The sequence below is a fragment of the Schistocerca piceifrons genome, chromosome 1 (genome assembly GCF_021461385.2).
Source record: "Schistocerca piceifrons isolate TAMUIC-IGC-003096 chromosome 1, iqSchPice1.1, whole genome shotgun sequence".
In the NCBI taxonomy this organism is placed as follows: domain Eukaryota; kingdom Metazoa; phylum Arthropoda; class Insecta; order Orthoptera; family Acrididae; genus Schistocerca; species Schistocerca piceifrons.
This window is the reverse complement of record NC_060138.1, coordinates 637,497,446-637,520,849: the sequence shown is the minus strand read 5'-3', so window position 1 is coordinate 637,520,849 and position 23,404 is coordinate 637,497,446. Positions and strand designations below refer to the sequence as shown.

Sequence of the window (23,404 nt, the reverse complement as noted above, 5' to 3'; positions counted from 1 at the left end):
CTTAAGTATGGGATACCTCAAACGGTTATTATGGACCAAGGGACAAGTTCCGATCTAGTTAAGCAGTTCTGTGGCTTACTGAAAGTTAAGAAATTATGGACAAGTCCATTCCATCTACAGGCAGATGATCACATGGAAAAAATTCGTAAGATTCTATAGAACATGTTAAGCCATTATGTGCATTCTCAATACCCAAACTAGGACGTATATTTAGATTTTGTGGCTAGTGCCTACATTTCAAAATTTCATACAGGAGCTTGTATGCCGACCCAAAATACCATCTGCAATTGATGTGATTCAACCAAAGTTGTGCAAAGAAAGTTAACAATTTAAGTTGTTTGCAAAAACCCTTAAAGAAGTCTAGCAAAAGGCAACATTGGCTGACATGAAAGTGCTGATATGTCAAGAGCGTGTGGGGTTAATTAAGAGGAGTTTCTAAAATATCAGATAGGTCAGTGGGTATTACAGGCAAACCCTTACAGTCCAGAAGGTAAGACAAAAAAGTTCAAGAAGTTTCAGGTTCCTAACCAGGTGGTCACAGTAAAGTCCCTGTAACTCTAAAGCTACAATTGCCAGGACAAACTTCAGTAGTACATGGCAGTAGAATTAAAATTACCAGAGGAACTGCCATATACTTGAACTAAGAAGCAAAAAAGAAAATAAATACCACAGAATAGGTCATAAGGACTGAGACGAAGGAATACTAGTCAGAGACGTAGAGATACATGAATAATAGTAGATTTTTATTGCTTTCATTAATCCATTTAGTGCACATAGGACTATAGGTATTTATTGTTCTATTCCAACTTTTTTCTAAGCAGAGGTAGTACATGTCAATTATTTCCTCTATGTGATGGTGGCGATGGTGCTTAGATAGAGTTTAGCAAGTGTTATTATCTAGGTCAACTAAAGTATTCCATTTCAATGATATGTAAGTCTTTTCTCCGCAAGCAGTAGTATCCTATACTTTGGCTGACCTATGTAGATCAACTAGAGAATAGGATACTAGGACTTTCTACTGCGAAAAACGCGATATATGTAACGTTACGTTCTAAATATGGATAGGTATATATGGTAATGTCCACGATCTGTTTTCTCTGTACTACATGAATTTACTTGTCAACATTCGTATATGTCTTTGCAATACATCATTGGTGGAACCTTGTGACGTCATTTTTCAAAGCCGACGGGTTCTATACCATTCTTCACTATTCTCCTGAATACGTCATTGCCTTAGTAGCTCCATAATGCTTTTGTACATCCAGTACCACTTCAATACCGTCTTGCGTTGTTGAAACGTCAATCTTTACTTCATTCATTGCTGCACTGTCATCTGCTGGAAAACGCGCGCTAAGATCTGTTGAGAAAACAACGGACTACGCTACTGCGCAAAATTGCAACGATTGTTCTGCAAATAATAAGGATCAAATAGTTTGTACATACTTCTGGACCCCTCTGTATGTAACAACAGAAACAAAAAATAGTAAAGAAAGTAATCGAAATGAGAATAAGCAAGCGATAAGGAAATAGGTAAGAGTAGCACACGTCTTAACAGCTACTTTCCAAATGACAGAACACGCGTAGTCAGATGTTCTCTGAAGCCAGTTGGGTGTGTTCACTTGATATCCATTTCCATTCCGAAACATCAGCGGAGCCAGGCGTTCTACTGGCGAGAGACACTCCCGAACCATAACCATACACGAGATCAGCAACCCATCGTAGCGGCCATCGATTTGTGCACTCGCAGGCGTCAGTACGATCTACGGAAATAGCGCGATATAACGACAGATTAGTAGTATTGGTCGCTAGTGTGTAGGCCAAAAAATGGGAAAATGCAGAGATGTCAAAAATCATAAAAAAGCTGCCGTTAAAATTTGTAACCTACAGTATATCTCTCGGCTAAACTGAAATTTCGCTAGATATGGTTACAATCGTCAACAATGTTCGATATAGGTGGACCTCAGGAAAACATGTAGAGATTTTGTTATTGGCCCCCAAAAATTTAGCATGAACAACTTCCACCACAGCAATATTTCGTGGTGTTTCTGATGCGATACACTAGCTTGTTAACTGAACGCATGCGTTATTCTCAGTTACTTAGCAACACAAATCAACAAAACAGGACGGAACCATATTTTCTATCTAGTTTGACTAGTATACGTTTTACGATAATGTACAAAGTTAAAATACTGTTAATCGGGCCTGTGAAGGTTAAGTATTTCATTTTCTCTTCGAGGTCAGGAAAATAAAATTAAGCAAACAATGTATAATTTATCATTTGTTGATCTCCTGTGGGCCAGTAAGCGTCATTCGACACGTGAGTCGTAGGCATGTTAAAAATGCGTACATTGTTCATACAGTATACTGTGTACTCGGTGGTAAAGTGATTAATAGGGTAATGCAGAATTAATTTCACCATCGAACATGATCGTGTAAATTTAGGTTCTCCTTTTACTAACACTTTAAACGTGAAACTTAAATACGAGCAGCCCAATAAAGAGTGCCAGACTAAAACGAAAGTTTTGCAAATGACAGTAAAATTATCACTCCAGCGTGCTGCCTTCCACAGGAGGAGGAGATGATCTGGACCGCACAAATGTATTCAGTTGCCAAAACATTTCTTGGTAAAACCAGTTGCCAGTAAAAATATTGAAACAAATGTGGAACATCACATGTCAATAACATTGTAAGGGATATTGGACAGATTTCAACATTAATAATACTCAAAGAGCCAGAAGAAGTGACTGCATCATGCATGTACTCAGTTTCAGTTTTCAAGTAAATTGTTAAAATATTATATTATAAAGACAGGAATTTCCAAACTGACCGTGTAATCAAAGATAAAAGAAACTAATATATTAAGCTCCTGAGTTCTGTTTCAGGGATTAAAATACGAGTGCAATCTACAATGAAATCGTAGCAATAATCACGATTTGAAAACACAGGAAATTAGAAGCAAGAGATAGGGCAAGTACGAATGAATGGAAAAACAGACAAACTAGAACAACAGATGGGACAAAACAGGCAGCCAAACGAAAGAAAAAAATGAAAGTGAAGTACCAAAATACAAAAGAGAGAAGATTAGTAAAAGTGCATGCGGAGGAGAGGAAGCAATTAGTAAATGGCTCTTGCAGGAAGACTTCAAACCATTGCTAATACAATGTAGGCCTACAGATTAAGTTTCTCTTTTGTTAATGTATATTGCATCTAGCTGTTTTTGTTCTGCATATTGTTAGCATCTGCTTTTGACTTCCCCTTGGAATCAAATTTCTTAATTTTTAATTATGTCAGATTGACAACAGTTATGTTTAATTGGTGATATGCACAACACAGCACACAAACAATGCTTGGGAAAATGACAGGAGAACTAATAAGAATTTCAGCAGTTTGGCAAGGTAGTGATGGTGCTGTATGTATGTATTTAAGAAACAGCCCCAACTCACATACTTTCTACTTGGTGGTGTGGTAGTGTGACACTTTGCCATATATACAACTAAACCTACTGGTTGCAGACCATGCTGTCTTTAATTTTGTCAACATATAAGTTATTCTTTTTATTTCATAACTGTGTAACCTAAGGCATATTCATATTTCTTGCTGTAAATTATGTTTTCATGTGTCATTCTACCTTCTGTTTACACATTATATTGAAAATAAATATTTAATTTTCAGAGTGGGAAGTCAACAATAGCCAATTTCTTGTCAGAGGCTGCAGACACAATGTCTAATGACTACAGAGCAACTCGGGGTGTCAGGATTCTTGAATTTGAATCACCAAATGTAAATGTAAATGGCAAATTTGTAACCTCTGATGTCGAACTTTGGGACTGCAGTGGGAATTTAAAGTATGTGTTCTCCATAATACCTATTTTAAGAACTAAAACTTTGATGCTGATGACTAACTAAACAATTAACTCAACATTTATTTTGAGATTCCAGGTATCCTTAGCCAAATTTCTCTCATGAAATTAGAAAGTGAATTACTGCTTTCGTTTTCCTCGTAACAGGCGTGTTGTTTTCAGCATAGGGCATAAGGGGGCCCTCCCCCTTCCCCTACACACTACTTTTTCCAGCCTGCATAACCACATCCTGTTTCCTCTCTGAAGAAAAGGAACCTACTCTAATTATGTTGCACCTGTTATTAAGTGTTTCCATTGATAGTACTGTGAGTCCAAAGGTAAATATTGGCAAACCTTTCTGACCCTCTGTGATTTTTTTCTGACTTTGTTTATGCAGCATGAATTTAGTAGCTAAGAGTTCCCTAATCTTAGCATTAACCTGAATATTATGTACTACATGAAGAATGTTAATGATTGCAATTTTATCGCTAACAGTAACACTCCTGAATCATTTTCTCACTGTCTTTAAGTATCCATCTCAATTTTTTGGTTAGATAAGTGATTATCTAATGCCTAATTTTTTCTGTTAGTAATTGTGTTCAAGTGCTTGTAGTCAAGAAGGCAACTAGTGAAAGTAACAGGTAAGTTACAAAAATCAGCGGTAACTTCTTATTACAAATTATGTCACAGAAAGTAAAATGAAGAGTCCCCTAAGGAAATTATTTAATTTCAGTTCATCATTTTGTGACATATACTCAAGAAATAATTGATTACACAATCTGACAACTGTCACACAAGAGTAATATTTTTTGGCTATATGGGATAGGGTTTTATGGTTGAGAATGATATGCATATTCTAAGTACTCCATAAGCAACAATATAGTGGGTGGCAGAGGTTACCTTGTACCTCTAGTAGTCATTCCTTGTCATGTTCCACTCACAAGTGGAGTGAGGGAAAAACAACTGTGTATATGATGATGGTGGTGATGACGATACGTTGTTTCCTTTTGTTCCTTATGAATTCCAAATACATAATAGTTTACATTATTTTGCCTTATTTATACTGAAATTAATTTTTCGATATGAATATAATAGAGGGAAACATTCCACGTGGGAAAAATATATCTAAAAACAAAGATGATGTGACTTACCAAACGAAAGTGCTGGCACGTCAATAGACACACAAACAAAAACAAATATACACACAAAATTCAAGCTTTCGCAACAAACTGTTGCCTCGTCAGGAAAGAGGGAAGGAGAGGGAAAGACGAAAGGATGTGGGTTTTAAAGGAGAGGGTAAGGAGTCATTCCAATCCCGGGAGCGGAAAGACTTACCTTAGGGGGAAAAAAGGACGGGTATACACTCGCGCACACACACACACACACACACACACACACACACACACACACACATATCCATCCACACATGTACAGACACAAGCAGACATATTAAAATAATACCTAAATACACAGGTTTAAAAGAAGACTCACAATTAATGTACAGTCAATAAGATCATCATATATGGACCAAAAGCTAGAATTAGGCAAGGATGTTAGAGAAAACTGGCTGTGTCTTGAAATATTCACCTCAATTGATTCAAGTCAAATGCTTTAACCATTGCACCAACACATTTGGTGATACTTCAGTGAGGAGTCAATACAAATTTGTGCACCTGCTAATGCTTTTGCTATTGTTAGTATAAGAAGATTATTGTTGGGGGAAAAGAGACTGAACTGAAGGAATAGCACACTCAAGATGTTTTGCAATCAATGAAGTGAAAATTTTAAGAAGAGTCGATAATGTTTGCAGATTACCAGCAAGAAATTTCAGTGCGGGAGCTTTTTCGTTAACATAACCAATAATACAAAATCTGTATCCCATGAAATAAGAGGATTCGTTTGTACTGGGATATTAATGTGTTCTGAGTATCACAACAGCCTCTCACAATGTCAGTCTGTAACAAACTTATTTGTTTTGTTGTCATTTTGAGGCATGGTGACCAATCAGTGCTGATGAAGACAGCCAGCCCAAATTATTTTAAAGGTGGATATTGAGGAGCTCATAATGCAAGGATCACAGAGGGCAGTGAAATAACACAGTCAGGATATGGATACAAGAAGAATAAAGAAAACATTGTTGGAATAGAAACCAGCTGTGATAAGACACAGAAAGGGATAAACAGATAATGTGAGAGATACAGTTAACACAGTCGAGTAGGAAAGTCAATTATTGCAGAATAAAACACACCGTCGATAAGGCTGGGGCGGAGACACTGTGGGCGTATGTTAAAAAAAAGAGGAAAGAGTTTACTTCTGGGTGTCACATAGTTTGATGTGTTAGTTTGTGCACGCAGTTGTGAGTAGTTTTATGTTTAGTGGACAACTGTGGTGTTTAGGTTTCTTCAAAGTGTTTCTAATAGTATTGAAGATACAAGAGCGGTACAGCAGTGTAGTAGATTAGTTTGCTCTGGACACCAGGCAAGTAAGTAATGTGCCCTTCATGAGCGTTATTCAGATCCAACCGAGATGGACAAAATGTTTCAGCTACAGCTGAAAAAATATCACCACTATCATAGGATGTGAATATAACAAAAGAAATCCACCAAGATGGTACCAGCCAAGAGTACCATTGCAACATTCAACTGACTACTGGCTTTTTGCAGAAATCTATGAGTATTTCTACTACCAAACTGACAATAATAATTTATGCAGACAATGATTCACTTATTAAGTATTGTGGAAAGGCCAAGAAATCAATTGGTAACACACCTAATGGCCATACAGGAAAGATATTCATTGCGGTTATAATAACCAAGCAAAACATAATTAATATTGCCAAAGCAGGAATGTAAGTATAGAAAGAAATTCAGAATTAATGACAAACTACTTGTTAATAAAATGAGCACAGAGAGAAATTTGGAAGCATATACTGCAGACAGTGTAACACAAAAACAGTAAGTCTTTCTTAGTGAAGAGGAAATATTATGCCATGTCGAAAGTGAGAGCCCAGTGTTGCATGTGTAAAGATATGGGGAAAAAGTCCTAGAATGGAAGAATAAAGCCAATTCCTGTCTGTGTTCCAATCTTCCAAGCACGCCACCTTCCACATGTTGCAATTCTGGACAGGTGTTGTCCAGTACACTGGTACGTTCAGTAAGCTTCCCAACAGTATTGGTGTTTATAGTTTAATGATATGAGTGCCATTCTAAGGTGTGTTCACTGTCCAGAAAACCACAGTTCAACTGACAGAACCTGCACTGAATTTAAGAAATGGGCAGTCATTAAATACATATTCCACTGCAAGCAACAATTAATCAGTACCAGAACAGAAGACATATCCCGAATCCAATCCAAGGTGTCAAGGACATTTTCCAATCACCCCAACTGCAGCTGGCACATGTATGACAGAAAATAATGATGTCATTTCAGTGCAAGGAACGAGAGCTTGTTGCCGTCTGTGTCCAGTGCCCTTTAGCACACCTGCAGCATACATCTGCTCCCCAACTGTTTTCTTGAAGAGGCTTGGTTACGTGTAACTCAACAGATTTAAGTTCTGTTTTAAAAAGATCTAGATGATGAGTACAGGGGTAAAGCTATCTTGATTAAACATGAAACTGGATGTACCTCTCAGCTTAAACATCTGTGCAGATCCTATTTAGGCAGTAGGAATGAAGTTAAAGGCTTCTAGATGGCATATACAGAGATTAGTCATAAAAATTTAAGTATCACCTTGAAAAACTTAAGCTATGACCATGAAACTTTGTGATGTTGTTAGTCCTGCTTTTCATGTTTACCGTTCAATGTGACACATTTTTCCGAGTGACAGTTGGAATGGTGGAGACGTTGGCTGTGCAATTACTCATTTTAGCTGTTCAGGAAACTTCACCTCAAAAATCATCTCATTGTCTTTCAGGAAATGCCTGCCATGAAATGGTTTCTTCATACAGGTAAAGATAAAGAAACCTCAGGGGTCCATGCCAGGAGACTACAGGAGTGAGGCAAATTTGACAGCCCTAAGAAGCAGTATGTGAATCACATCCTGTGCAGATTGAGGTGGGGTGTTGTCATAAAGCAGAAACACTCCATAGGACAATTTCCTTGACAGCCTCTCATAACCTTGTTGTAAGATTTGTGAGTATGCTCCTGTGATAGTTTGCCCTCTTACAAGCATAATCTGATTCCTCAAAAGCACTTAGCATCAATATGCCCAATGAGTTAGGTTCTTACCTTTTTTGGCACTGGTTAATCCATTTTGGATTATCCACTGGTTCCTTTACTCCTTTATCTCAGGGTAATAGTAATATTCCTGGCATCCATTCATGGCAGCAGGGGGGGGGGGGGGGGGGGGGCAGCTAAACAAATTTTCTGGGATATCCTGACACAACTGCAACATTTCCACAGCTGCAACATTTCCGCAGCTGCCTCTGTTCGGCAGGCTGTTTGAGTGAGTGCAGTCAGTCATGTACACTAGCAACACTTTCATCTTCAAAATATCATGCAAGATGTTGGAAACTCACTCGTGACCGACATTGCCTACCTATATATGCCAGTCTTCAGGCATCGGGTTCCCATGTTTCATGCGACTCCAAAGCCTTCATAGAGAGTCTTCCACTTCATTCCTCATCATTCACACTTCTTGACCTTGCTGGAAGCCGACCACTTTGTCATATAATGATGGCATTGTTTCCGTACATTTCCACCAACTCACCCACAGATTGTTATAACATTGTACCTCTTCAAATGCAGAAAACAAATTACTGCATGATACTTCACTTTGTCAAAGGGTTGTCCTATTTTGTTTTGGGTCTTCTAGTGGTGTGCTACAATGATGTAGTACAGGGACTTCAGTTTCTACCAAAACTGCATACACACCTACAAACAAACAAAAAATTAACTACTTAATTTTATTTTTTGAGCTGATAATTAAAACTGCAGGAACCACTTGCCTCAAACCTCTTACCAGTTTTGGTAAGTATACTAATCCCAATAAGAAAAAAAAAAAAAAACACTTCCATTTACAGGTGGAGGACTGGAAAAGATGACTAGGAAGCATATAAAACAAAGCTTGAGGAGAAACTTAACAGCTATGCCAATCATGGTAAAACTTGTGAAGATTCTGCCAATTATTTCTGATTATGGAACATACTGTTGGTACTACAATTCCACATTTTATTATGTTCTTTTATCCCACATTATATTATGTTCCATTTGAATAGCAGACACCCACCAGTTCAGTGGGCTAAGAATCAGATACTGCTATAGCAGAAAGAAGAGCAGCATTGGAGGCTTATGGGTGACATCCCGAAGTTGAACACATAGTCAATTCTGCCATCAATAGGTGCCAATGACGTTTATACTCAAGTCAAAAGGAAAGTGCCAGCCAGGATAAGAACATTTTTGTGATAGTCTCTCATATGCCACTAAAATGAACTTATCCGCAATGCCAGATTCAATGCAGAAAGACTGAGGATACTCAACCTGACAACGACCTACATCATATTCTAAATTAACCATTCTGTGTAAAGGGCCTCCACATGTCATTGGTGTGGAATGCAAATATTGCACATGGGTGAGACAACATATTGTAAGCTGTGATTAAGGCAGCTTTTGTAAGTTGAAAAATATTATTGCTCAGGATGTTTTATGCAGTGTGGTTCCTGGAACTGACAACTAGACAATTGTACCTACATACAAGAATGGGAAGCCACATTGTATAGACCAATAGTTTCACATCATTACTGTCTTATAAAAGACTAGAAAAAATAAAAGAAAAGAACTAGTCATTTAAAGGAATGCACCATGTAAGGAATCTAAGATGGATATGAAACTGTTAAAGGGCATTTCAAGTGGATGGGAACATGCGCCATCTCCATACAGATAGCTCACATACTTCAGATGGTATCACTGCATTTTTTTATGTTAAGATACATCATAGTGGCCAATTACAACTTCCTCTGGAAGCCTCTGTGCTTATATGGATCTCACTACAGCATTATGGAGACTCAAGTATTCTAATGACCTAGATGAAGAGACAATTATTATTCTGACAGACTCACAGTCAGTATTGTGCGGCTCATAAAGAATCAAATAGACAGTAATTTCAACAGCTACTTGGTTTACCAGATAACAGGAAAGATTGTAGAAGTATACTACTGCAACAAGGAAGTTGTTATGCTATGAGTGAAGGGCCACTATGCTATTAGAGGAGATTAAATTTTTGACATTCTTGCTAAGGGTGCTGCACACCATTTAACACACAGTGCAGAACATACTTGCATGATGGTGGTTCTTCTTTGGAATGTAACATAAAAAGTTTCTTGCCACAATTTTTTATCTCCACTTTAATCACAGAAGGTTCAGACTGCACCTCTCTCAACTGAAATGGACCAATACATCTCTGTGTGACTGTGATGTGGAGGAACAAACCACATCATTTCTGGCTGCCACTGTGGTACCATCTGGCAATAAATTTGCTGCAGAGCTTAGGGGGGTCAACAGCTACCGATGAGGATGAATATGTTACTTGCGACAAATGATGTTGTCATATATAAACATATATTTGCCTTTTATATTCTAAATTAATTGTTATTTATTAAATTGGGTTGCAAAACTTGGGGGGTGAAAGTAACTTTCAAATGATGTGCCACTGCCAAGTAACAGTTTGATGAAACTTGGACCATACATACAAAGAACTTCTATAGTATAACACAGAAAGCAACTGAAAGAAATACACAATGAGATGAATGGAAATGACACTTTGGATATTAAAAAAGGCAGTATGCGGCTCTCAATAAGCTGTGTGATCACTACAGATTGCAATACATGCTTTGGAATGTGCTTCCATGCTGGCTACAAGGCAAGTAAGCAATATTTGTGGTAGGTGTTCTATTCCTCCACCAGTGTGGTTGACAACTGCTAGATATTCATTGGTGCATGTGAACATGCTGAAGTACGTCTCCAACACATCCCACACATGCTTGATGGTATTTAAGTTGGGGAAATGGGCAAACCAGTCCCTTCACCGAATATCCCCTTGTTCTGAGAGCTTGAATTGAATTGAATTGAATTGAATTTTATTTGATCCTGTAAGATTACATTGTATACAGTAAATGTACGTGTAATATAGGACATGTCAAAGTATTAAAATTCTTTATCAATTATTTTTCTACACCTTTAGCTTACATTTTCACATCACTGATAATGAGTAACAATATATACAAATTTAATGGCATAAGTATTCTGCAACACTGTAAAACTCTTTTTCAATGAGATAGTCTTTAAGTTTCTTTGTAAATTCATTGTGAAGTACACTATCTTGCAGGGTTTTGGGCAGACTTCTTAGTAGTCTGATACCAGAGTACTGGGGTCCTTTTTCTAGCATTGCCAGTCGGTGGGGTATGCTCCGTACTTCATTCTTCTTTCTTGTATTGTGGGTGTGTACACTAGCATTTGTAATCCAGTCCTCACTACCTTTTGTGATGTACATTATTGTTTTGTATATATATATATAATGATGAAAAAGTTAAGATACCTAAATTCTTGAAACAGTTTCTGCATGTTTCAGAGGTCTTTCTTCTTAAAATGGTCCTAATTGCTTTTTTTTTGTAATGTGAACACTCGTTTTGTCTCTTGTTTGTTTGAGTTTCCCCACACCGTCACTCCATACTTTAAGTATGGTTCGAAAAGTCCATGATACACTGTACACAGAAGGTTCTTGTCTGAATACTGTGATAGCTGCATCATTAAGAATATGACAGAGCTCAGTTTCTTACAGACATTATTAATATGTTTTTTCCATTTCAGTTCATTATCTACAAGAATACCTAAGAATCTAGCAGATTCTACTTCTTCCAGCCTTGTTTCGTCAACCTCTAAATCCATGTCTACAGCCTTTTCCTTGTTTTTAAACACTGCATACATAGTCTTTTTTAGATTTATAACCAGTTCATTTTCCAACAGCCATTGACCTGTGACATTTGCAGATATGTATGCTCTTCTCTCAAGCTGTTCCATATTTTGGTCACTATTTAGTATTGTCATGTCATCAGCATACAATATTTTCTTTTCTTCCTCCTCAACATCTATATCATTAACAAATACATTAAATAACAATGGCCCCATTACCGAACCCTGCGGCACTCCATATTTGATGGATTTGGTTTCTGATTGGTACGAGTTTCCTAATGATACATACTGCTTGCGGTTGCACAAGTATGATTTTATCCATTCACCTGGTTGCCCCCGAATGCCATAGTTGCTTAATTTTTGTATCAGCATTTCATGGTCAATGGTGTCAAATGCCTTTGAAAGATCCAGAAACATTGCAGAGACAACCTTTTTCTCATCTAAGGACTGTAAAATGTATTCTGTTAGACTGACAATTGCTGATTCTGTAGATTTACCCTTTCTGAAACCATGTTGTGAGGTCATGAGAATGTTATGTTTGTCCAAATAGTTAACTAATCTGGTATACATAAGCATTTCTAGGATTTTTGAGAAACCTGATATCAGTGAAAGTGGTCTGTAGTTGTTGGGATCATCCTTACACCCTTTCTTGTACACTGGCACTACCTTCGTTATCTTCAGTTTTTCTGGAAAAATTGCATCTCTGAAAGAACAGTTTGCTATGTTCAGCAGTGGTGTTATTATCTCCTCACATACCAGCTTTATTACATGATTTGATATTTCATCATCACCAGCTGATTTCTTGGACTTCAGTTTCTGTATAGTTTTCCACAATTCATCTTTCGTGACTGGTCTTAAGAACATTGTACTGCATGATCTTTTTGGTACCTTAATACCCTTCTGTTTTTGACTATTTCTTTCCAATTTTAGGTTTTGTACTACACTGATATAGTTATTATTCAGAATGTTTGCTATTTCCATACCATCTGTGACCACTGTGTTGTCTACTTTAATTGACCTAATACCTTCTTCTTTGTTTGACCCATCTTTTTCCTTTCTTTCAGCATTGATTGCATTCCAAGCTGCCTTTGCCTTGTTTTTTGAGTTCGCTATAGTGGTGTCAATTGCTCTTGCTTTCGCTTCTCTTATTGTTTTTCTATACTTCTTTTTTAACATTTTATAGTTTTCAGCTTCGCCCATCCGTCTCACATCCTGAAGCTTCCTTCGCTGTTCTAGTATTTCACTCGTAATCCACTGTGTTTGATCTTGATGCCTTTCTTGTCTCTTTACTTTGGGAAATGCTACATTAAAATGGTACTTAATTGTTGAAATAAATGCATCATATTTTTCATTTACACTCTGGGCCTGTAGGATTTCATTCCAGGTTTCCTTACTTAACATTGTTCTAAAGATGTTGATATTTTGTTCACTGATGATCCTAATTTCTTTGGTTGTTTGTTTTGGTTCTGATACTGTGTCATTACTTCTGCAAAAGCTGATTAGTTGTCCATGATGATCAGATATTTCTGTCTGAACTACATGTGACTCATAGTTACACATATTAGTAATTATGTTGTCAATAATTGTCTCACTTTGTGAAGTCACTCTTGTTGGTGCAGTTATTGTCACTTTCATGTTATGCTGTATTAACAATTCTTCAAAATCCTGTCTTATTTTTGTGTCTTTTCCCATGTCAATGTTGAAGTCTCCACATATAATAAGATTTCTCTTCATATTCATTCTCAATAAGCTAGCAACTTTTTTTAGAAAGATGCTAATATTGCCACATGGTGACCTGTACACACAAAACACTCTAAAATCCTCTGCCACTATACCAGTAACTTCAAAGTCTTTTTCTCTAGCTATGGGAAATGTAGCAGCTTCACTGTTTACATTCTTTGAAAGAGTACCTGTTTTAATATATATACAAACGCCACCACCCTTATATTTAGATCTGCAGAAGTAACTAGCTAGTTTGTAGTCCTTTACTGCCACATTATGTATTTTACTTTCAGTTAGTCCATGTTCACTTATGCATAATATGTCTGGTCTTACTTCACTCAGGAGTACTTCCGCTTCTAATTTTTTGTTACCAAAGTATTGAATATTTTGATGAAGTACTTTTATGTAATTTTTATTTTGTTGGTTTACATGTTGTGAGCTGTATTCTGGGGCAAATTCTTTAGTATCATCTTTTTTTGTATGGTGCTTATATTTTTCTTTTCCAGCTGGAGTGTATGATTTTTCATCCCCTTCAGGCCATATTAGTTTCCCTTGCATCTAATGATTTTGCAGACATCTGCAAACATTCTGCTGAACGTTACAGACCCCAGTCTATTTAAATGCAAGCCATCCTTTGCTAGTGAGTTTTTACATAGGAATTTGTTTGGGTCTATAAAAATTGCCCCAAGACGATCACATTGTTCTTTAAGAGCACAGTTTATTTTGGCGATATATTTTTCACTCACCGACCTTCTGTTTATGATTCCGCTAAGTATCAGACGAGATCCTGCATACATATTTCTTGCAGTACGAATCATGTTTCTTGTTTCGCTTGCCATTTCTTCCTCACTGCTGCTCCTTAACGAATTTGTCCCAACATGTATAAACACCCCATTATAGTTATGTCTGGTTTCAGAATCTGGTTCTGTAGTATCTTGTCTTGCATTTACCATATTTTTAAAATGTTTACCGAGTTGATGCGTTCTAATACCAGGTCGTACGTCGATCTTGCAATTGGGGACAGCGATATTCTTCAGCAGCGAATCGCCAATTATTAAAAAGTCATTTTCCTTTTGTTGCGTATCTGTCGCCTTGTTTTTCCTTTTGCTGTATGTCACCACCTTCCATTTATATTTATCTTCCGGTTTTTGGCTTACTGAGTTTACCGAGACATCAACGGGAACACTTGAAATGTTGTTTTTAAAGTACGATCGGTCATTCGTATTTTCGCGATCTTCTTGCTTTTCCGTTTGATGGCTTTTACACACACAGGACTTCTTTTCTTGTATTAATGTATCGTTTTCTTTCTTGATGGTTGAAAGTTCGGTTTTTAATGCCTCAATGTCACTTCGTAGTAACTTTATAATTTCGTTTTTTGTATCAACTGCACTTACAAGATCGGCCGTTTCGTCACGTAAACAACCGTGACATGTCCACGGAACATCATCGCTGACGAACTTTAGATTTACTTTCGCGCACTTTTCGTGTAACCAGAAGTTGCATTTGATACACAGAATACCCTTCATCACACGCTTTTTACATTCTCTACACGAAGAACTGTTCATTTTTTGCCTTTTTAACGAGAGAGAAGCGTCACTACACTTTCCTATCGGCGCCATCTTAAACTACTCCACCGACACTTTTTGATGCTGTCATGCTTTTTCATCCACAAAAAAAGTAAGTGCCAAGTGCACCCCTGAAAAGAGACACACGGGGAAGGAATACAATGTCACAATATCGTTGACCAGTGAATGTACTGGTTCAATTATGTATTCCCAACTCTTGCCATATGAGGGTACGTCCTACATTGTGAAACATTTTGGAACCCAGGTGTTATGGTGCAGGGAGGCATAATGTTGTTTGGGCATACTGACCTCCAAATCTTTAAACACGGTATATTCACTGATCAATGATATTGTGACTCTGTATTCCTTCCCCACGTGTGCCCTTTTGGTACTGACTTCGGATGACAATGCATGACCACATCGAAAAGTTCAGGTGGAGGAGCTCTTGGAATAAGGGGATATTCAGTGAATGGATTGGTTTGACTGTTTCCCCAACTTAAATCTCATTAAGCATGTGTGGAATGCATTGGGCAGACATATTGCAGCATGTTTGCATGCACCATCAACTGTTCCGTAGCCATCAACCATGCTGGTGGAGGCATGGCACACCCTACCACAAGAACTATTTACTTACCCTGTAGCCAGGATGGAAGCACATTCCAGAGCATGCATTGCCATCCTATTACGAGCCACATCTTGCCTTTTTTTTTTAATGTCCATGGGACCATCATAAATTGCAGTGACTTCAGTGTAAAGACTATCTTGGAATAAAAGTGTCATTTCATCTCACTGTGTACGTCTTCCAGTTACCTTCTGTACTATGCTATAGCAGTTCTTAGTATGTATGATCCAAGTTTTATCTGTATTACCTGGCAGTGACACATCACGAAAGTGCTACTTTCATTCTTAAGTTTTGCACACCAATGTATAATTTATATATATTATGTATCAAAGATTGGCTCAGAGGATAATGTCTAGAGACTATAAAAAAAGGAAGAATACAGCAGCTGGCAATCCTAGTGGAGATGAAATCAAACAAGGTTGTAATCAATCTAACAAAGTATTTTGAAAGTACAGTCATCAACCTGTAGGATGATTTGAACATCACAGTGTTTTATTAGGTAACTAAGTAAAATTAAGAATGCCAAACCAACAGTACTTCTAAAATATTTAACACTGAAGGAAAACATGTTAAAAGTATAGTCCCCATATCCATTGAATATGAAGACACCAGCCCTGTAAAACGTTTCATCATTCCAGAGTTAATATCAATACTGTTTCAGACAGATCATTTGGAATTAAATTATTCATCAAAATGTTGCCATCTAAAAGTAATAAGAAATGTCAATCTGTAAAAAAAAAAAACTGTATAAAAAGGTCTGCAATATCCTGTGTGTGTTCTTGGGAAGCAGAGTAACTGGGGAACATTCTTCACTGTCCGGACTTGCACAAAGGGAAGGTTTGCCTATTATTGGGTGCTCCAATGTTACATAGGTAGTACAGCCTCTTGTAGAAGGAAGTCAAATGGGGAACAGATGTGTTTAGCAGGAGTCTTGGCCAAGATGTGGAAGAGGCTCTGCTGGCAACTATTGAACACGATACATGCACCCAGCTGCAAATCGTGGCTCATTTTAGCACCATAGATGCCTGGTGCTAGGTGCTGTCCTTGCCTCCTTCCAGCCATTAGCTGAAGTGGTGAAGGCCATTAGCCTCATTCACAGGGTGAAAGCACAACTTACGATTTGTAGCACTGTCCTTAACAATGAATGTGGCCATGTGGTTTGGAGCCAGATAAAGGAATTAAATCTGAGGCTACCTCTATTGCATATTACAAATGTGTTGTAAGTTGTTGTTGCAATGAAATGAAATATGTCACAATTGGTAAATGACATTTAATCTCTTAACATTATTAAAAATAAAATGAGTGACTGACAAAATGTGACGCTGAAAAATTATAGCAGTGGCACAAAATAACAGTAATAATATACTAATGTATAAAGTTTGTTTTAAGTCATCAGTCTTCTGACTTGTTTGATGCAGCCCGCCATGAATTCATTGTAGAGTAGCACTTGCAATCTACATCCTGCTGTATTCGAATCTCTGTCTTCCTCTACAGTTTTTGCCCTCAACAGTTCCCTCTAGTACCATGGAAGTCATTCCCTGATGTCTTAACAGATGTCCTATCACACTGTCCCTTCTCCTTATCAGTGTTTTCCACATATTCCTTTCCTCTATGATTCTGCGCAGAAGCTCTTCATTCCGTACCTTATCAGTCCACCTAATTTTCAACATTTGTCTGTCGTACCACATCTCAAATGCTTTTATTTTCTCTTTTCTGATTTCCCACAGTCCATGTTTCATACCAAACAATGCTGTGCTCCAAACATACATTCTCAGAAATTTATCCCTCAAATTAAGGCCTATGTTTGATAACAGTAGACTTCTTTTGGCATGGAATGCATTTTTTGCCAGTGCTAGTCTACTTTTGATGACCTCCTTGCTCTGTCAGCCATTGGTTATTTTGCTGCCCAGGTAATGAATTCCTTAACTTCATCTACTTCGTGACCATCAACCCTGATGTTAAGTTTCTCGCTGTTCTCATATCTTTTACTTCTTGAAATTTCTTTTTTCTTTGATCTACTCTCAGCCAATATTCTGCACTCATTAGACTCTTCATTCCATTCAGCAGATCATGTAATTCTTCTTCACTTTTGCTCAGGATAGCAATGTCATCAGCGAATCTTATTATTGATATCCTTTCACCTTGAATTTCATTCCACTCCCGAATCTTTCTTTTATTTCCATCATTGATTCTTCAATGTACAGATTAAACAGTAGCGGCAAACGGTTACACCCTTGTCTTACACCCTTTTTAATCCAAGCACTTCATTCTTGGTCATCCACTCTTATTATCCCCTCTTGGCTCTTATACATATTGCACATTACCTGTCTTTCTGTATCGCTTACCCCCATTTTTCTCAGAACTTCGAACACCTTGCACCATTTTACATTATTGAATGCTTTTTGCAGGTTGACAAACTCTATGAACGCGCCTTGATTTTACTTTAGTTTTGCTTCCATTATCAACCGTAACATCAGAATTGCCTCTCTGGTGCCTTTACCTTTCCTAAAGCCAAACTAATTGTCGTCTAACACACCCTTAATTTTCTTTTCCATTCTTCTGTACATTATTCTTGTCAAAAACTTTGATGTATGAGCTGTTAAGCTGATTGTGCGATAATTCTTGCACTTGTCAGCTCTTGCAGTCTTTGGAACTGTGTGGATGATTATTTTTCTGAAAGTCAGATGGTATGTCGCCTGACTCATACAGTCTACACACCAACATGAATAGTCATTTTGTTGCTACCTCCTGCAATGCACTTTTAGAAATTCTGATGGAATGTTATTTATCCCTTTTCCTTTATTTGACCTTAAGTCCTCCAAAGCTCTTTTGGATTCTGATTCTAATACTGGATCCCTTGTCTTCTTTGAAATCGATTCCTGTTTCTTCTTCTATCACGTCAGACAAATCTTCCCCCTCATTATATTGTATGTATGTTAACCGGGGACCTAGAAATGACGTAGAGGCTCCGTCCCTGACACAGCCGCAGTGGTCCATAACTCCACGACAACTACTGCAGTCCACTTTACCCCTCTGCTGCCCCACACCAGAACCCCTATGTTTGCGCAGTAGAGTAATGGTGGTGTATGTGTACCTGGAGAACTTGTTTGCGTAGCAATCGCCGACATAGTGTAGCTGAGGCGGAATAAGGGGAACCAGCCCACATTTGCTGAGGCAGATGGAAAACCACCTAAAAACCATCCACAGACTGGCCGGGTGGATTCGTGCCGGGGACCAGGTGCTCCTGCCCACTCCGGAAAGCCGTGCGTTAGACCACTCGGCTAACCAGCTGGAATTCGTGTGTGATGGTCTGAACAGATGTCTGCCTATTGCACATTACGACCCTCTTCAACTGTCAGCAGTCTCTGTCAGTCAACAGACGAGGTCGGCCTGTACGCTTTTGTGCTTTACGTGTCCCTTCACATTTCCACTTCACTATCACATTGAAAACAGCGGACCTAGGGATGTTTAGGTGAGTGGAAATCTCGCGTACATATGTATGACACAAGTGACACCCAATCACCTGACCACGTTCAAAGCACTTGAGTTCCACGGGGCGCCCAATTCTGCTCTCTCACGATGTCTAATGACTACTGAGGTTGCTGATATGGAGTACCTGGCAGTAGATGGTAGCACAATGAACCTAATATGAAAAACTTACGTTTTTTGGGGATGTCAGGATATTTTTGATCACATAGTGTATTAGATTCTACTTCTTCATGGTCTTATGACTGTACTGTTTGCACTATTAAGCATTTACTCTTGTTATCATTCCAAGTGGTGGCACAATCATGTAAACACCTACTCAACCACTTTGTAACAGGTATTTAAACCTAAATTGCAAAATAGGTTCTCTAACAGACTGCATTATTCAATATTTTGCCTGTATTTTAACTGATAAACTCTGAACTTATTATCCATGGAAACATTTAAATTTAAGAAATTGTCTCACTAGTGTAGTTACTACAGTACCATCCATTTATCTACACCATACTGAAATGTAAACTCAGATTTCTTACTTACCTCACATATCCTTAAGCAATCAATGCATTTGAGCACATCTTTGATTGTCGCCCCCCCCCCCCCCCCCCTCCCCAATTCCTATAGGCCCTTGTACCTCCTGACACCTTAGGTCTGAACTTGCATGCCCACTAATACATAGCCTATGGTCGAATGTAATGCATGTTCAGCGTGGATGTTTGTGGGGAGGGGAGGTTGGATGGGAGGGGGATAGTTGAGACCCAAGTCTCAGTTTTGCAGGCAAAAGACTTTGGACACTTTGGGCTGATGCTGAAAAATGCAAAACAGATCTACATCAACAGTGATACCCCAACAAAATAAGGTCTGTACGTACGGCAAGACCCAAACAGTGTAACATGTCCAACTACAGATTATGACCATCCATCTGCAATTTCAAACTTTTCACCTATTACAAAAACAGTGATACAAGTGTAGCCTGTTTCCAGGGTTATTAACACTTGATTTCTTATTTTGTCTTTTTTTCCTTTTCATAATGCTCCTAATGCTTTCACATACAGTATCCTTCGGGCTACACAATAACAAAAATTACAATAGCTCCTGTTTTCTTATATCATATATGGAACTGTAAATACCAGGTGCTTATAAAGTTGTTTTGTATTGTAAATTTTTTATACATGCATGAAAGTAATTTATTTAGGCTGATAATTATTACACTTTTATCTTCCATTCTCTTCTCTCTCTCTCTCTCTCTCTCTCTCTCTCTCTTCTTCTTCTCTCTCTCTCTCTCTTTTTTTTTTAAACCAAGCAACGGGTACTACATAGCTTATGAATTAATAATGATACAACAGGTTTCAGCAGCATTGGCCTGCCCTACAATATGAAACTAATGGTGTGGTGCTTGTGTATAAGCCAACTGTGAATGAACATGGCCAGCTGTTAGAAATGTTTTACAATTACTTTGTGATACAGAGTGGCCTTTCAGCAAGGAGTTGCATGGTCCTCGCAAATGTTGGCTCTGATGCTGAGCGTGATTCCAGAAAACACATTAAACTCCGTAAGTGCTTTGAAAAATAATCTTAAAACTTTGTGATCTTCTTGTAAAGATAATTTTCTCACTATCAAATTTGTTACAGCAGCAGATACATTTAGCAAAGTGCTGCAAATAATAGCTGATGTTGATGGAAGTGGCAATCGCTTAAGAACTGATTTTGGAATTTTTTTGTCAAATGTATTTAGTGGAATGAGAGAGAAACATGAAGAGGAGGAACTAAATGTAATGAATGTGCAAGCAGTGTGACAACACAGAAGTACTAACAAAATATGTATTTTTAAGCCTCCATGTTATAAACATGAAATCAAGTAATAACAAATAAATCTTAAAGAGAATTTAAAATGCTTCTGTTTTTCCATCCATGAAAGATTTTTCAGTCTCTGTACCATTTTGTTGACATACTTGATGCTATTAGTTTTTTGCTAATATTTTGTATTGTCTATTTTTCTGTGAATGCTACCATTTTTAGGCATTAAATGTGAAACAAAGAACTTCGAAGCTTAACTTGTACCATTTGCCTATCTCAATATATTCCATAAGTGTGGCCTCACAGCAGTCTCGTATGATATAAAGCTGAAGGATGCCTATTGGCAATGACAGCAAACCACAAAGAATAACAACAACAGATGAACAACCTTTTTTGTGTGTTATTACATTTAACATATGCCTGCAAATTGACAGGGAGTAGATTTCACTAAGCTTTATCTGATACGGAGAAATTTCAGAAAGAGATGTATGAGCATAATCTGCCACCTCTAGGCAATAAAGTGCCTTATCCACTTGTGATTGCATCCTCTCTAACATAAGACACAAAACTAAATATCAGCAGCAGAGTAATTAACTAAGTGGCTGTTGGTTACTGCAGGTGACAGCTGAAAACTGCAAAATTTTTTTTTTTTTTTTTGTTGGCTGGGTATTTTTTATAAACTGTAAGAATCTTTTAAACTGTAATAAGCTTTACAGTACTATTCCAATTCTGAAGTAGAATGTAGATACGTTTTGACAGAATATTTGTTTTTTACCAACAGGATATGAGTTAACAGAGCAGTACAGAAGAATAATTTCAGAGTGCAAGTACAAGAAGAACAATCCTATAACCAGTTCGTAATTCTGAGAATCTGTAAGATTAATCTAAATTCTCGGTTTACAGCACCCTTCACCATTTGCTACAGAAAACCCAAGTTGTTATTTGCCTTTGCTGTCAGTGTCAATAAAGTGCCCTCAAGGTAAATACTGCAGCAGACTTTAACACTACTCTTTTGGATGGCTAAATAAAATTACATTTTAAACAACATTTTGTGTGTGTTATTTTGTTGACTACTGTTGAGGAATCTTTGTTTGGGCTGGCTTAATCTAAACATTACAAACAAATGCATTTGAAAAAATTTACCAGAATAAGATTCAAGAAATTTCCGTCAGTGACTAAAGATATCATCAAAAAGAAGTTACTGATATTCTGGGGATGGTATTATCGCTCTACGCAATGTTATTGAGTCCTGAGAATGCTTGTAATAGAACTGGAGCCTGTGTACATTTTGACTAGTGCCTGTTAATGAAGAGTGTAGCTATAAGAAATAAAATTTAAAAAACTCTTAATTTTGCTACATGACACTAGCATTTTATCAGTCTGATTTATACAGGGTGTTACAAAAAGGTACGGCCAAACTTTCAGGAAACATTCCTCACACACAAATAAAGAATAAATGTTATTTGGACATGTGTCCGGAAACGCTTAATTTCCATGTTAGAGCTCATTTTAGTTTCGTCAGTATGTTCTTCCACCTACGCTCAATGGAGCATGTTATCATGATTTCATACGGGATACTCTACCTGTGCCGCTAGAACATGTGCCTTTACAAGTACAACATGTGGTTCATGCACGATGGAGCTCCTGCACATTTCAGTCGAAGTGTTCGTACACCTCTCAACATCAGATTCGGTGACCGATGGATTGGTAGAGGCGGACCAATTCCATGGCCTCCACGCTCTCCTGACCTCAACCCTCTTGCCTTTCATTTATGGGGGCATTTGAAAGCTCTTGTCTACGCAACCCCGGTACCAAATGTACAGACTTCATGCTTGTATTGTGGACGGCTGTGATACAATACGCCATTCTCCAAGGCTGCATCAACGCATCAGGGATTCCATGCGATGGAGGGAGGATGCATGTATCCTCGCTAACGGAGGACATTTTGAACATTTCCTGTAACAAAGTGTTTGAAGTCACGCTGGTGCTTTCTGTTGCTGTGTGTTTCCATTCCATGATTAATGTGATTTGAAGAGAAGTAATAAAATGAGTTCTAACATGGAAAGTAAGCATTTCCGGACACATGTCCACATAATATATTTTCTTTCTTTGTGTGTGAAGAATGTTTCCTGAAAGTTTGGCCATACCTTTTTGTAACACCCTGTATACAAGTATGGTTTTATCATTAAAAAATGTAATGTTCGGTTTCCATTTAACACTTCTCTCTTCAACTTAATTTGCATATGTATTTTCCAATAATTTGCAATGTTTTAATATAAGAAAGATTTTTATTTACACGATTTAAAATAAATCCTAGCTTTTTCTTTGATAGATTGCTGAGGTAGTCACATTTTATAACAAGTATTTTCTGTTCTTTTAGGATACATGTTAACATAACATCCTGCACTCAAACAGAACTAGGAAATACAGTAATCACTCCTAATCAGCAATACGCAGAACACAACACACAGA

The 23,404-nt window shown here is 37.7% G+C and overlaps 1 protein-coding gene across 2 annotated transcripts; it reads left to right on the top strand.

Annotated features, from left to right (window-relative positions):
• The first annotated feature begins 1,685 nt into the window (after positions 1-1,685).
• On the top strand, positions 1,686-21,592 carry LOC124789565 (intraflagellar transport protein 22 homolog). 2 transcript variants are annotated; one of them, XM_047256971.1, is made up of 4 exons: positions 1,686-2,210; positions 3,673-3,845; positions 20,483-20,688; positions 20,768-21,592. In XM_047256971.1, exons 1-4 carry the CDS (start codon positions 2,049-2,051, stop codon positions 20,929-20,931), a joined length of 705 nt encoding a protein of 234 aa, XP_047112927.1. In that variant the 5' UTR covers positions 1,686-2,048; the 3' UTR covers positions 20,932-21,592. The 2 variants fall into 2 exon arrangements, with proteins under 2 accessions (XP_047112927.1, XP_047112935.1); XM_047256979.1 differs by having other exon boundaries at positions 1,706-2,210; positions 20,771-21,592.
• Positions 21,593-23,404: the final 1,812 nt, after the last annotated feature.